The sequence below is a fragment of the Sardina pilchardus genome, chromosome 8 (genome assembly GCF_963854185.1).
Source record: "Sardina pilchardus chromosome 8, fSarPil1.1, whole genome shotgun sequence".
NCBI classification, from domain to species: domain Eukaryota; kingdom Metazoa; phylum Chordata; class Actinopteri; order Clupeiformes; family Clupeidae; genus Sardina; species Sardina pilchardus.
The window spans coordinates 33985322-34001775 of record NC_085001.1 but is presented as its reverse complement, the minus strand read 5'-3'; the positions used below and the strand labels follow the sequence as shown (position 1 = coordinate 34001775).

Below are 16454 nucleotides of genomic sequence, written 5' to 3'. Positions count from 1 at the left end.
ACATGAGGCATGTTTGCATTCTGATAATAATAAACATTATTGAAACGGACCATCCCTTGCATTCTTTAAAAATGCTAAGTATTAATAGGTAATTGTTTGATAATGTAAAACTATAATTATGAAATAATAAATAATGTTGGTTTATCATGAAATAATTATATATACTAAACATAAAATAATTATGTTTAACTGACATGAATAAATTCATTTTAGAAAACATGATTTTAACTTGTGCAACCCATGTAGATTTACATGAAAAAATCATATTTGTTCTACAGAGCAGAATCATGTTTCACTAACATGAAAAAAGTATTTTTAGAAAACATGATAGTAACTTGTGCAACCGATGTACATGATTTTTTTTATGTAAATCTGAAAGACTTTTTTTTTCAGTGAGTCCTTCCTTTGAAGTTACTTAGTAGGCCAGGCCTAAAAGAGTTCGGTAACACTTTACTTGACGGGTTCATTCATAACACATTCATAACAGCTGTCATGAACTGCACATGAAGCATTCATGACTGTTTCATGAAGCATGACTTAACATTCATACCAACCCTTTCATGAATGTGGAAGACAAAACGTCAAAAACGTGTCAAAATAAAAGTCCAACAATCGCAAAGGAGCATTGCTGTCTTTTTTGTTTTAGCCAACCTGATCATGTCACATCTTACCCTACAGTCACACACGCTACAAGAGACAGCGACAACTCCACAAACTTGCCGTTGAGTGGGGAGGTGATTCGCGAGTGATTGACGGCTAACGATTGCTACGTGCTAGGTGGCTGACCGATAGCTCGTACATGCCTTCAGATATATTTTTTGGTTACAAAACCTGGCTTTTTGGATTTTAAAGTTCATATTTCTCACTAGAAGTAGCAAAATATAAGGCAACAAACCCCGAACTTACTTGTTAGTACAGAAATACTGCCTTCGTTTAGTTAGCTCCGCCATCTTGGATAAAAAAATCAACTTTACTTTCAAACAAGGAACGTCACGCTGCCTTCACTCCGATTGGCAGTCGCTTTGTCGCTTCGCTCAACATTTGCATAAAATCATAGACACCTGCTTGTCTATTTTAGCCCCGCCTTGTTCGCGACAGCGGCAAGCTTGTCGCTTGTCTCTGGCAAAAGTCTACTCCCATTGAAAATGAACGGCAGCCTGTCGCTTTGTCGCTGTCTCTTGTAGCGTGTGTGACTGCAGGGTTAGTCAACGGGGAAGTCCAGTGTCCAGGAGAATTTAGTTTGTCTGTTTGTTTATTTTATGATAGTAACCTCTGAAGAATGCAATATTGTCTATAAATAGATATATAAAACAGGAATGTCCAACCATTCAGAGGTCCACAAATGGTCAGTAGTTCACTTCCAAGTATGATGAATACTTCACAACTTGTATAGTAAAGTGACATTTGAAGAAGACTTCATAAAATATTCATGAGATGTTTACAAACGCTGGAGAGGATTCATAATACCCTGTAGGCCTATATGGATTACTAGATTGTTGGACTTTTATTTTGACAAGTTTTCGTCATTTTGTCTTGTCCACATTCATGAAAGTGTTGGTATGAATGTTGAGTCACATTTCATGAATCAGTCATGAATGCTTCATGTGCAGTTCATGACAGCTGTTATGAATGTGTTATGAATGAACCCGTCAAGTAAAGTGTTACCAAGAGTTCATACCTCATTTCATTAGAGGTCCTAGCTATAGCATAATGCAGATGTACAGTATGATCAGAACCGGACAATGACAATCAGGACTAAACCAGACAGAAATAATAAAATAAACTAGAGAAGCATTCGGAGAGCGCAACCCTCCGCTAAGCGAACCGCCTCCTGGATCCAGACGGTGATACGGATGACCCAGAATTGTTTATCGTTTCTTCCTTGGGTCATTTCAGACCTCCCCTGAAAATGGCATCGAAATCCATAACTTTTTGAGTTATCTTGTGAACAAACAAACAGACAGACAGACAGACAAACAAACAAACAAACAAACCCTGATGAAAACATAACCTCCTTGGCGGAGGTAATAAATACACATCTGAACAGGTGAGATTTTGATATATTAAAAGATTGTCAATATATCTTTATATTTTAATTATAGTGGAAGCAGGGGAGTGCGGAGAGCCAATGTTGATAAGAAAACATATCAAGGAGAAATGTTTTTGGCACCTCTGAGGTAGGCCTATACTTCTTAGAATAGCTTGGAGATTACTGTAAAGTGTTTCCACAGAGCCCTGTTCCAATACAACATACCCAGTGACTGTGAAGATGCTCCATTGCCTTCAGAATATAGGGCACTCTCTCAGTGGGAGAAGTACTCAGAGATATTTTAAGCAGTGACAGAAGAAGAGGGAACGCAACATGTTGAGCAAAACATGCATTTATCAAGCAAACTTAAAGGACAGATTACAGTATGCTGGACATGGGCTGAATCCCAATCTAATCTCTAAGGTTTCTGATCTAACCCTCAAAAAAGTTTGTGAGGGTGCAAAGGTTCAAAACGCAGGAACAGGAATGAGACAGCACCTGTAACCTATCAAAACAACAAAAACAGTTTTGCAAACAAGCTTTCAGCCTCCCTTTGGTAATGCTGTTCACTTAACAATGCTGGGGTGCGTTTCCCGATAACGATGGATAGACACTCTTACGAGGGTTTTCTACGATTCATCTTAAGATCGATCGTTAGGATTTGCCGACTGTTTCCCGAACATGCTCGTAGCGTGAACGCGCGTGCACTGCTCTTACGATGCTCTTAAGGGAGCTGTCCACGATAAAAGTTCTGAAATATCCCCTAATTTGATGGTGATATCAGGTGACTGCACGTCATAGCTAAGCCACCGTCCTAACTTCGGATCTATACATTAATTAACATCAATACTTAAATAGAAAACCTTTGACATCTGTAGCCTATGTAAGCATTCCAATTAGCCTAGGCCATGTACCACACGCATACATACTTTTGTATTATTTAACATTAGATTGTTGCCCCGTTTTTATGTTTGTTGGAAGATATGTATATTAGGCTTCAGCTAGCTTACTCCTACATCGTTTATGCGAGTTCTTTGCTAACCTACTTGTGAGAGCACGGTGTGCTGCCTGTGCAATAATGTTTCGTGTCACTTAAGCAGACGTTTGAATAATGAGGTTGATAAGAAAATGAGGAAATGTGTAGGCTTAAATAACATAGCCTATAGGCTTAGATTTTGACGCAGAACAGACTATTGTCACATATTCCTTTCTCTGTTTTTACCTCATAAGCCTAATAAAAAATAAAAAATAAAAGGCTACACAAAAAGATAATGGCAAACTTTTCTGGCAACGTCTCCTTTCATAACTTGTAGGCTATTCTTGTCCGGTTTTAATAACATTATGTCCATTGAATGAATGCTATTTTGCACGCTAAAATCTGAATCATCACAAGTAAATCATCAAAAACTGAATCATCACAAGTAAATTTACAATAAAGAATGGTAACGTAAGTTGGATCATTGTATTCTTAGTTGTAATCCCCCTGCATATCCTGCTGGTGACTCCACTGAGGCATAGCGTTACGACGCTCTTAGGCAGTAACGAGAACTCTGGATCACTCGTAGATCTACGAGTGTTTTCACGATGCTCTTAAGCTACGATGGTTTCGGGAAACAGTCGGCAAATCTTAAGACGGTCGTAAGAGGGACTTTACGATCATCGTAGGCTTACGATGCTTTCGGGAAACGCACCCCTGGATTGTAGGGAAAAATGAAAAAGTGAGAAAAGTATGCATATGGAAAGGGTGTGAGCAAGCCCTCAAGCACCTCACAAAAAAGCCAATGCCTTTCATTTAAGTTATTTTCATCTTCGGGTGTATGAAGAGGCTGAGTCTAACAAGGAGAGTTTTGGAGTTGTTGAAAAGTTAAAATCTCAAAACTTAGTCTATGCTGCTGAAGCTATAGCCTTCCTTAACAATTATGTGCAGAAGTGTGAAAGATATCACAACATGAATCTTCTGTATGTGAAGTAAGGGCACATCATCCTTTTTAAGAGGTAATACCTCAGGATCAGTTTACAAACATATCTATGCAAAATATGCAAATCTCAGTAAATCAATGCTTCATACATGGAAGACATTTAAAGACACCAGGACACATCAAACAATAGCAACAGGGGTTTATTGTCAAATATGCTGTTGAGACATCAAACAAGCATTGATCTCTGTAATATGAAATACTCAAGACCTCAAAGTAATGAATGAAATACTCAATACCTCAAAATAATAAAGTGCAAGTCCCCCTGCTGGCATGGTGTGTCTGCGTTCTCTTAGTGATGAAATGAGTTCCTAGAAAACCATGAAAGCCCTTGATTTCACATAGTCTAAAAGCAGGGGCACAGATGATGAGAGGCATACCCCCACCCCAAGGAAAAAATACCAATGTTTGTCACTACGTAATTGGACATTTAAGTAAAAGATTGCATTATTTATTTTATCTACAGTGAAGAAAGACCAAAGACGGCTTACAGTAAAATGTGTGGAAATATTTATCCTAGTGGTTGACAGGTGTCAGCTTCTCCATTGATTCGCTTAAATATCAAACACCAGCACACAGGTGAAATGGACAGTCGTCAGTGTAAGCCTGCCCAAAAAGATATAAATGGATATTTTCCTAAAAGAGGAAAACTGGGCTTAAGCGCACACATCCTATGCTTAGGAGCACAGGGCGTGTAAATGTCTAAAGGAGTTCCAATACTTTGACATGATATGAACAGAGCATTATATGCAGCTATTATGAATGTGTTAATGTTAAAAGTATGTACCCCCCTTGTCTCTACAGTCACCAAACCAGCCTGCTATTGCATTGTTGGCTTGCCAGAGTTTCATGACTACTTATAGTACTATCAGATCACTCGACACACCAGACAAGGTTTATGTCTAAGGCTAAATTACCAATTGGGCTGATGTTCTTTCTTCTGTCTGCCACACTCACAAGATGTCAGATTCAATTAAGAAATATGATCCTGGAATCTAAATGATTTAGATGACACACACAAACACACACCTAGGTCAGTGTCAATGATTGGGGTGTGAGTCATGTATCAATATAGAACAACCAACCAGATAAAAAATATTTAGATAGATAACATGTATGATGGCCCCGGCAGTGGCGCAACTGGCTGGGGCACCTGCACCGTACGCCGGCGACCCGGGTTCGATTCCCGCCCCGTGGTCCTTTCCGGATCCCACCCCGACTCTCTCTCCCACTCACTTCCTGTCATTCTCTCTACTGTCCTGTCCAATTAAAGGCATAAAAAGCCCCAAAAAAAAAGATAACATGTATGAGAACCATTTAGACTCAAACTTATGTGTGGAAATAGTCTATTGTTGCCTGTGGTGTAAAACCAAATCTAACCCCTTACTTTCTTGTCTGATTTTCACAAAGCAGTTTTTTGATGAGTAGCCCTCACATGCAAGACAATGCATGGAAACAGATCATTTCAAATGAGTTTTTTTTTCTTTTAAATGATTGCAAGTCATTGACAGTACAGCCAACCCTCAAATCACAGAGACGACTGACTAGAAGGCGATGAAGAAAGTAGAAAGACATGAGGAGGAAACTGAGAACACAATAATGACATTACATACCCAATGAACCTGATCCGGTCAAAAAAACTAAGCAATAGTTTGATCATGTGTATTGACCAGTGTTGATTTTTAGACCTGTGTCAAGTCTTGTCCATGGCTTCATAAAAAGTCAGTATCCCATCATGACTTAGTGTTAAACCATTGGCCCAAATTACACAAAATGCCTCCCCCCACCCCTACCACCACACACCCGCACGCACACATACCCACACACACTTCAAAAACCTCTGCTGTGCCTAAAAGAGAACAAAAAAATGCAACTGCAGTTAATTGTGCAAATGTTACATCACAACACACCTGTCCCATGCAAGGCCTTTATCTTTTTAGTACAATTACATGAGTTAAAAAAAAAAAGAAAATCAACAAAAATGCAAATATGAGATCAAAAGACCTCTGAGGTGTTCAGCATTGATTAATGTGCAGTAGTGAAGTTTAATGGTAATTGCATCACCCCGGACTTTTGTCTTTATGTTGTTTACAGCTTGCCTTAGAACAAGAGGGCTCAAAGTTCCCAAAATGACTGCAGAAAACTAGAAAAGAGCTGGAAATAACAGCAGCCAATCAATTCACTTCTGTCAATAACTGATTTGTAAGATCATTCATTCTCCACTGAGGACCATAAAAATGCCCTCTGCTGTTTGATGGCTCCAATCATAGAACATGAATATCAAAGACTTTCAAAACACACAGGCTGTGACATGAAAACAAAACTTTAGTTTTACTGTATTGTAACACAGAACAGTCTATCCTAGCCTGTGCATAGGAGGATTAAAGCACTTATGGCATGTGCAAACCTCAAAACACATTATAAAGCTTCTCAAAGATAAGTTTCTGCAGAGGAAAAGAGCCATAGATGTCTGCTGTCAGTGAAGGGAGAAGTGCATAGAGGCAGAGACAAAACAGAGAAATCAGGAGTGACTTTGGAGAAAAGCACCCTGGTTTCTCAGGTTTTGCATCATGTCATCAAAAACTAATTCGGGCCAAGTTATCCTTAGCTTAGGCAACTGGACAATGCTTTGGAAAAAGGGCAGTAGACATTGGAAAAAAATAAATAAATAAAAACAAAGCAATAGGGGGAAGGGCAAAGGTATTATGAATGTTTCAGTTTCCCTTATTTTCCTCGCTTATCATTCCTCTCAGTCATACAGCCATTTCACTCCTGGTTTTGTTCCTTGGTTAGTTAAAAAGTCTCCACTATCTGTGCAAGAGCACAAAGTCCTCCAGGCGCTGGGGTATGTTGCCCTGGTAGACCAAGCCATGTTGGATGATGGCACGAGCGGCCAGGCACTGCAGAGTGGTGTGGTTGACTGGCTGGATGAGGCTGCGTGCCAGCTCCTTCTGGCCCAACAGGTCACAGGCAGTTTGTCGCATTGCATTGGTGCTGTCAAAATGTGTGCCACGATCAATCAGCAGCCGCATCAACTCCGGCTGTTGATTGGAGGCAGCCACATGGAGTGGAGAATTGTCTTGTGCATCACGGCAATTGACGTCGGCACCACATTCAAGCAGCACGGCAGCCACTTGCAGTGAGGGAAAGCGGCAGACAGGGTAGCGGCCCACACAGGTGGTGGCACGATCAGCTGCCAGGTGCAGTGGGCTTGAGCCATTCTTGCCACATGGCCGAAGCTTAAGGAAACGGTAGATCGTCTCCTTCTTTAAGTGGTCTTGTTCCAGCGTACAGGGCACTTTTTCCAACAAACAGATCAAGTGCAGGATGATGGAGAGTGCTTTGCTCAGCTGGGCTGGGTCTGGGGTGGAAGTTGCTGCCACCGTCATTAGTGAGCCTGCCCCATCAGACTTATGTTTAATGGCACGCTCTATCTCCAGCACACTCTTGCCCAAAATGGCCATAAGGTCATGGAAGGAAACAGAGGTGCCAAGAAGGCCTTTAGCACGGTCCTGCAACATGAAGGAAAAGAGTTCAGCAAAGGACAGCAGGCTGCTTGCGGTCATTGGGCTGAGAGGCTCCAGGTGACGCTGCTGCATGTCGAGAGCATAGCTCCATAGTGCCACACAGCGCTCAAAGTTGCCAGAGTCAGCGTACACAGCACCACGGTAACGGATGTAGTATGAGGTGTCTGGATGGGCAGGTCCAAGTACACGCTCACGGATCAGCAGTGCCTGCATGCGCATGCCATCTGGATCGGAAATGAGTGCGTCAAGTTCTTCCTCACAGCTCACTTCCACTGCAAAGTCATACGCTGCCACAAGTTGTTCAGGCTGGGGCTTGGGTAGAAGGTTTACAGGATCTGTGTGACGCAGCTCCAGGGCCTGTCGCCAGTGTTGCAGGGCGCCCAGGAGGTCTCGCTTCTTATCCACAAAAGTGGCACCCAGCAGTTCGAGCGCATCTGCCCGCTCAGTAGGGGGTGTTAATGGGTGCTGGACCAGGTAGTCCACAATGTTTGCATGGCCCGTCACACTGGCCGACAGCAACGGTGTCATGCCATAACCATCACGTTCCATTCGGGCGCCATAATCCAACAGTAAACGAAGTATTTCAAGGCTGCCTGACTCAGCACAGTCATGAAGGGCTGTATTGCCTGAAAAGACAAGAGAGGTTCAAACAGTTAAGAGAATCATAGAAAGGTTAAGATGTAACAATCTCTTAAGGGACAGATAGACATCTGAAAATGTTGAGTTAACATTTAAATACAGTCTATTAACTATTCTAATCTAGGCTATTTGTGCACTGTCCAACAGAAAACCTTGCCTCAAAAGTACACATCATCAGTAATAATGCCAGTTATTGTTATCTAATCCAATTAGATAACAAATTCCTGTTCCAATTCAGCATTTAACTCATTCCCACAGGAAACAGCATGAACTGTCTAGAGCCTGTACGTATGACACAAGGCCAATACTGGAAGATGCTTAGAGAAGTTGACGTCTACTGCAATTCCTGAGGATTTCTGTCCCTAATCTCTGAAAGTAGCAATGAGCAAGTAGCCTAGCTGAGGAACATTGTTTGAATTTACTTGCTTAAAACCTGTATGTGAAAGACTAGTCCCATTTTCGTTTGCTGATCCGAGATACAGAGATACAAGTTCATACACGGCCTGACTGCTTGGTGGTGTGTGTGTGTGTGTGTGTGTGTGTGTGTGTGTGGGGGGGGGGTAATGGTGATGTTTTCACAAGCGAGGGCGTGTCGAGGTGTAATGCAGAGAGGCTAATGGCCTGACAGTCTGAACGTAAAGGTGAGGCTTGTGGACCTGGGCTAGCACCAGGTGGCCCCCAAATTAGCCTGGACTAGGCTGGCTCGACAGTCTGAAGCCGGCTAATGACCCCACTATAATTGCTGTTTGACTTTGGTAGCAAGCTGTGGATTGCTAGCTTGCAAATGCAAGTTGGCTGGTACTAGGGTTGCAAAGGTGTGGAACATTTCTGATAAATTTCCGCAAACTTTCCGGAAATTTCCCATGGGAAGTTAAGCTGGGGAATTTTGGAAATATTCCAAATGGGAAACGTTCGTGGAATGAATGGGAATTTACAGGAATTAATGGGAATTCACAGGACTTAAAGAGACCCTATGCAACTTTTCATAGTCATAAAATCGCTTAGAAATCGTTGTTTTGCTTGACTGACCAGTTTTATCGAAAACAGTCACATTTCCTCCCGCCCCTAGTGTCCCTATCCGCTATTACAACCTTGCAACTTTCTGATGAACGATCGTCTGCTGTTTACATCTGGAAGTCAGAGACGAGTAAGGAACAAGAAGAACCACGCTTACTATTTATATATAGCCTATATATGTATAAATATACACGCTAAAGCTGTCGGGGAAGCTCTGCAGAGAATATGCAAGCATAAAACGAGCGAAAACAAAAAACGAAACCGAAACCAGAGATGAAATCGCCAATCCTGCATTGTTCCTCTTTAACTGGGAATTTTGGATAATTCATACAAACTGCTTCATTACACATAAACATATAAATTTTGTTTTATAAAAGGCGATATGATTTGTTCATTCCTATTTTTGCTTACTGTAGCATGAAGCTGTCTACTGTTTCCTGTTTGTTGTATGCAGCTAACATTAACGCTATTTTACAAAAATATTTAATTAAAGAGGCCCTATGCAACTTTTTCATAGTCATAAAATCGCTTAGAAATCGTTGTTTTGCTTGACTGACCAGTTTGATCGAAAACAGTAATATTTGCTCCCGCCCCCAGTGTCCCTATCCGCTATTGCAACCTTGCAGTTTGTGCAGGAGGCGATCGCTCCTTGTTTACATCTGGAAGTCTGAGACGCGTAAGGAACAAAAAGAACCACGCTTGCAATTTATATATATATATATATATATATATACACACAGCCAAATATGTATAAATATACACGTTAAAGCTGTAGGGGAAGCTCTGCAGAGAAATATGCAAGCATAAAACGACCGAAAACAAAAAGCGAAACCGAAACTGGAGATGAAATCGCCAATCCTGCATAGTTTCTCTTTAACTTTAACTCTTTAATTGAATCTTCAGTTGAACAGCTAAAGCAAATCGCTATCAGCAAGCTATCAACACAGAAACCATTGAACTGCCCAAGGTATGCCATGACATTCAACAACAAAATCTGATTGGTTGAAATGGATGCGATTATCGCTTCATATCGTCCAGTCAGAATCCCAGAGAATGGTATAACAAATCGACAAAAAATAACGACATTGCATATCACTCCAATTATCTTTTAAAGAGGAACTATGCAGGATTGGCGATTTCATCTTCGTTTTTACTCGTTTTATGCTTGCATATTTCTCTGCAGAGCTTCCCCGACAGCTTTAGCGTGTATATTTATACATATATAGGCTATATATAAATATATAAATTGCAAGCGTGGTTCTTCTTGTTCCTTACTCGTCTCAGACTTCCAGATGTAAACAAGGAACGATCGTCTCCTGCAGAAACTGCAAGGTTGCAATAGCGGATAGGGACACTGGGGGCGGGAGGAAATATTACTGTTTTCGATTAAACTGGTCAGTCAAGCAAAACAACGATTTCTGAGGGATTTTATGACTATGAAAAAGTTGCATAGGGTCTCTTTAAAGTGTCCAGCTAAATCAGACCAGTAATATGACCATATGGTTATTAACCATCCCATTAGACTAGAGCTCCTGCAAAATTGCATACTCCCATTTGAGTGAGAACAAAAGTGATGACCAGAACTGGGCAACTCTCTTCGCAAACTTCCCCCAGTTTCCCACCAGTTTTTCCCACATGAGAATGTTCACAATGACGTTTTCAGTAGGAAAAATGGTTTTCCCATGCGCATTAATGCATCATAGGTTTCCTATATGTCTAATAATAACAATAATAATAATAATAATAATAATAAACATATACTAACTTCCCATATTTTTAAAAATCCAGTTTATTCACATGGACAGTTTTCAATTCTGAAAGTTCCCGGAATTTTGCAACCCTAGCTGGTACACAATTTTTAAATATCACCTCTACTTTTTAACTGTACAGTGCCTATTTCTCACTAAAGTCATAAACATGACTGTTTATGGAGTTGGTCCATCATCCTGAATTATTTTTTCCAGTCAGGAGGTTCATTGGAACATTTGATTGGCCAGCACTCTGCTGTTGCTCGGAAAGTTTAACTCAATTTTCTGTCACAGGTTATGCTAGTCAACTGCCCAAACCAGGGGGTCAGGATTTGACTGGTTAGCTTCGCCGATTAGCAAAGCACTTCCTCGTCGCCATTTTCCAGAAATACATCATGTCCGGTGCCGTTTTCCCTGCGTTTTCCTCATGCTGATTGGTGGCTGTTCCACTCTCAGCTCATGCACGAGCTTAGTGTGGGCACGAGCTCTCCTTCTGTACCTTACGTCAATCGGTAACCTGGCACTTAATTGGCTAAGTAAAACGGCACCGGAAACAAGCCCCTTGAAACGCCATGTTGAAGCCTGAAAAAATCGTTCAATTTTGGCAATTTTCACTAGCCTAGCATTCCCATTGAAATGAATGGGGGCGGGACTTGTTCACTTTCTCCAGTTCTTATAATACCTCCATGGCCCAAACCTATGGAGGGTTTGGCAACTCGTAATGTAAATCACTCGAAGCTGAAGAGAAGCGTTGATGCTGACACCACCTTGTGAGTGATCTGTGTTCAGGCGCATTTTCTTTACCATGTTGTTCAAAGCAATCTAGTGGCAATTACCAAAGTCCTTTTAGGCCCATCTTGCCACACACTTTGCACAGTTATCAGGCAGCTATTTTCCTATTCAAGTGAATGAGGAGGCATACAGGAAGGGACAGGATATGTGTAGAGACTACTGTCATATTGGAGTTACTGTATGAACTTACCCCGTGCATTTCTATGGAGGATACTTTGAGTGCAATGTCCTGAGTGCGAGTCCTTTGCGTAATGTGCAAAAATTAGTGCCCATTTGAACTTTGAACATAGATGTGAATCCAAACAATTTAAGGTGCGTCTCTGATTTGGTGCACTGATTTGTAAAAAGAATGTGTGCACTTTGATGCATATATTGTGCACTGTAGGTGATACACTTCAGGGAAATTAGTGGGGATTGACAAGGCTCACTCAGAGAAATAGTTGCAATAGGCAAAGCCTGCGTCAATGTGAGAGCAAGTGGATTCTTGATTTGAAAACCCTGCACCCATCTGGTCTGAATGATGAGTTGTACTCATCATGCTTTCAAGGATATCCTTTGTCACATGTGTTTTTGTGTACAGTGTGTCCCATTTAGGACCTTTCACATCGCAGTTATGTTCAATTACAATGGGAAAAGGCAAAACATTTAAATTCCTCATCGACTAGACAAATTTAGTGCAAAATCAAAGACGGAGCGGTAACCATCTTTCTGTAGTCGGTCTGATTTCACACAGAATGACCCAATGGCTAAAATATTGGGGAACACATCTTGGTCTAGGATTCTGATAAAAGGCTGTTGATATTTCAGCTCAAGGTAAGCCACATTACAACATTCTCTTTTTCACTCCTGAAACAATGTGTTGACTGGTTCAAATGGTTTACGGGTTGATCTGAGCCCAGTAGGCTGTTTGTTTCTCGTTTACTGAGCCAGGACATATTACCAGTGGATTTTCTTGAGGGCACACACTGAGCATACCGGTATGCTTGCCTGACACCTCGTCATGACAGGAAAACTGACCAGGTACTCTATTGAAGTTGGCTATTATTGAATAACCCATACATGAGGCAGAGATGGGGAAAGATTACAAACGTCAACATTACACTATGGGTGTCCCTCATTCGTCCTTTTTATCCATCCTCCCTTCCTTCCTCGGTCCTCGTTCCCACTGATCTAAATAAAGAATGATGGTGTGGCAACAATGGGATAGTATATCCAGTGTTCTTTACAGATCAGTGGGAAGCTGGAGGTCTGAGGAAGGAAGGAAGGAGGATAGATAAAAAGACGAATGAGAAGCACCCATGGAGCAAGTGAAAATGTTGTTTGACCTCCCAACCCAACCCAAGACTACCTGACGTGACACAAGTATGCTGGTGCTTATAATAAAGTTAATTAACAAACATAATGATCAAGTCTAAGCCACATAATACATTAATGTCTTTCAGATGTGGTCTTACCCTTCACGCTTTTTCTGTTGACATCTGCACCCTTTTCCAGAAGGTATTGAGCAATTTCCTTGTGGCCCTTATAGCAGGAAATCATGAGACATGTATGCCCATGTCTGTTAGCCACTTCAAGGTCTGCTTTATGTTCCACCAGATATTTTACAATATCAAGATGTCCGTCAAAACACGCGGCTCTTAGAGGCGTTGAGTTCGTCAGAGTTGTGTTGTTCACGGAAGCTCCATGGCCTACCAGCGACTGTACCACTTTCAAGTGTCCAGCAGCCGAAGCAGCCCATAATGGTGGAGCCCCCTCTATTGTCTCGCCATCAAAATTGACAGACCCCCCGACTTCGACAGGGGCTAAACAACATTCCAAAAGATATTCCACGAGCTCAAGATGTCCATATCTCGCAGCCATTAGTAATGGCGTTGCCCCGTTTGTTTTCTCAGACATAAGTTTAGTGACCTCGGGGTCACTTTTGTTTTCCAATAGTTTTTGGAGCAGCCTAAGCTTCCCATCCCTGGCAGCGTTGAAGACGGCCGTTTTTAAATCCATTGCATGGGGAGGAAATGTATCTTGACAGTAAACAGTTAAATGTCTTTCAATTGTTCACCAGAGTATAAGATAGATGGCCTTTAGCATTTTCACTTGATGTTTAGTCAGTGTAGCTGCACTCTTTCGTCTATGCATGTGATAAATTGGCTAACTTAATGTTAGCCAGCTAGAATCACGACACATCAATCAAATTGCCCTACAGATCCCTTATCTAAATTATCAACCAAAAACTGTCTGAAATCAAACAAATGCAACACATTTAAGTATCTCAGGTTAACGCTAAACGAGTTCTGCTTCCTCCACAGCTCTATCATTAATTAGCTAACGTTACCGTTGACATCAGACAAGGAGATAGCATCTGCTAAGTTAACAGCGGATAGCTTTAGCTAACTTATCTGCCCAAGAACAATGCAGTCAATTTGCCGTTTTCTAACAAAACGTTACATTTCCTGTACCAACACACATGACTTACCAAATCGTTGGTAAAAAACACTTGACCTATCTGACTAGTTAGCGTCGTTAGTTTACGTTCCTAGCAGCTACGTGTAAATGGGTGCCACAGTTCTTCCATCAACGGAGCAGCTTGTCAAGCTAGATGGCTAGCATAGCAATCTTAGCCAACCTTTGTCACCTGTGTCTTTAATGTCGTTTTCTGATCCATTGGACAATCCATCCAGATAACGTTAGCATATAACCAGACTGATCATCTCCTTACAATGTCATTTCTGCGTCGTAACGTTTTGTCATGAAAGAAACGGTTGATCGAGGGCGTTAATGTCTCAAGTTCGATGAAAAATATCTGGGCCAGGGGAAAATAACCTGCGTTATACTGGTTTAGAATTTCCCACCCCCGCTTGTTTCGTTTCCCGTATTAAATTACGTGTCATTGCCTCGGGGTAAATGGTTAATGGTAGTCTACCGTCAAATACAGTATTTTAATCCAACTTTTGGCTTCGTAAAGACAAAAAAACGTTTTTTAAAAAATATATATTACGATTATCCAGACATCACGCGGAAGCGAAAGAAGCAGTGCGGCAATACTTCGCCGCAGAGAGCTCTAGCGAATGCACTTCTACTCCAGGATATACTGGGTCTGGAAAATGATGCAGCTTATTTGAATGGGCAAAAAAATTATCCAATCGCAGAGCTGAATTTAAACTACGTATTTGCGACGAAAATACATAATAGTGAACACGAGGAAAGCCTTTTTCGGGGAACCCCCTTCATTTACAAGCTAAATCAACCCCGATTATAGCCTACATTAATACATGGCTAAGATAAATAAAGCGACGTGTAGCCTATTACAGTGCGGTTGATCCGCTGTTTCATATTTTTCTTCCTGGATTATCTGTGTCTAAATCAACATATAGGCCTAGCCTAGGCTACTTGTTGGTTAAATAGTTCTTGAAAATTACACCGAGCTCATTCAATGTGTCTTGAGGACAGGTAGGCTATCAAAGTCTCTACTTCACTACAGGTGCGCCTCAGGGATCAGTACTAGGGCCCCTTCTTTTGTCCATTTACACCACTTCCCTGGGTGAGATATCATTTTGCTCCCAGGGAGTTGTGAGCTATGCAGATTATACAACTTTACCTATCTTTCCCACCGGATGACTATAACCCTACTGTTTCTGATCACATTTTTGCATGCTTAGTCTGAACAACAAAAGATCCCCAGAAGATTAACATCCAGTTTGCCTGATCATCGGCACGTAACTTGGGTGCCACAATTGATGACGACTAAAATTCACACATAATTCACCATGTCATGTTAGTTTATCCTATATACGTAATAGGCCGGGAGCCAGGTCCACCCCTCAGGATGTTTTTTGCTACCTTTTTTTTACTATTATTTCCTATTATCTTATACCTTGAGCCATCACAAGATGGTAATGACCACCCCCAACTCGGCCCCGTTTGGTCTCAGGAGCCAAAAAACACCCTTTTTGGGAAAAGCTTTTGGCGGAATGACATAATTGTGAATATTAAGGTACTGGAGCTACATAAATGGTCATATAACCCTATAATTTAGCATGGTGCATCCTGACACATAGGGGTAACTACCAAAAAAAGATTTTGGGGATTGCTGCCTTTTTGGTGTCAAATATCACCCTCAACATACCCCAAAAGACAAAAATATGTCTGTCCGCCTGACAAATTGTCATCAAAAGTGATCATTTTCAAGCATTTTATTATACATATCACTGCCTCATATGTACACAAAAAACTTCCCAAGTTTATAAGCTTCAATTTAAATCCAAGTTGACCTTTCTATCTAGAGGATTACAGCTGGTATGACCAAAGTTCTCCACTATGCATAAAATCGGAGAAAACAGAACTTTCAAGCATTACCATTCCAAATGGGATTAAGCATATATTAAACATATTTTTAAAAGAGTCAACAAATGTGAGTTCTACTCTAGTACATACAGTATGAGCACTGGTCAGAGCATGTGTGTGTGTGTGTGTGTGTGTGTGTGTGTGTGTGTGTGTGTGTGTGTGTGTGTGTGTCCAGTGTAGTTATGCTCTGGGCATGCAGTCCGGCTGTATCTCTGATGACCAGTTTACAGCCACGTCCATTTTCACTGATGGCTGCTTGCTCACCTCTGACCTCTTTGGATCACCAGAAATGACAACACTGTATAGTAGCTACCATGGAAGTCAGAAAGAGAGAGTATTCAATACGCTAGTCAGCCGTGTGATCAGTTAATGATGATGGTTGTTCAGT

General features: G+C 41.3%; 1 protein-coding gene across 1 annotated transcript; it reads right to left on the bottom strand.

Moving 5' to 3' along the window:
* Nucleotides 1-4132: 4132 nt before the first annotated feature.
* On the bottom strand, nucleotides 4133-14831 carry LOC134089297 (protein fem-1 homolog C). Its single transcript, XM_062543722.1, has 2 exons — nucleotides 13183-14831; nucleotides 4133-8158 (listed from the first exon to the last, which is right to left on the bottom strand). Exons 1-2 carry the CDS (start codon nucleotides 13724-13726, stop codon nucleotides 6813-6815), a joined length of 1890 nt encoding a protein of 629 aa, XP_062399706.1. The 5' UTR covers nucleotides 13727-14831; the 3' UTR covers nucleotides 4133-6812.
* Nucleotides 14832-16454: the final 1623 nt, after the last annotated feature.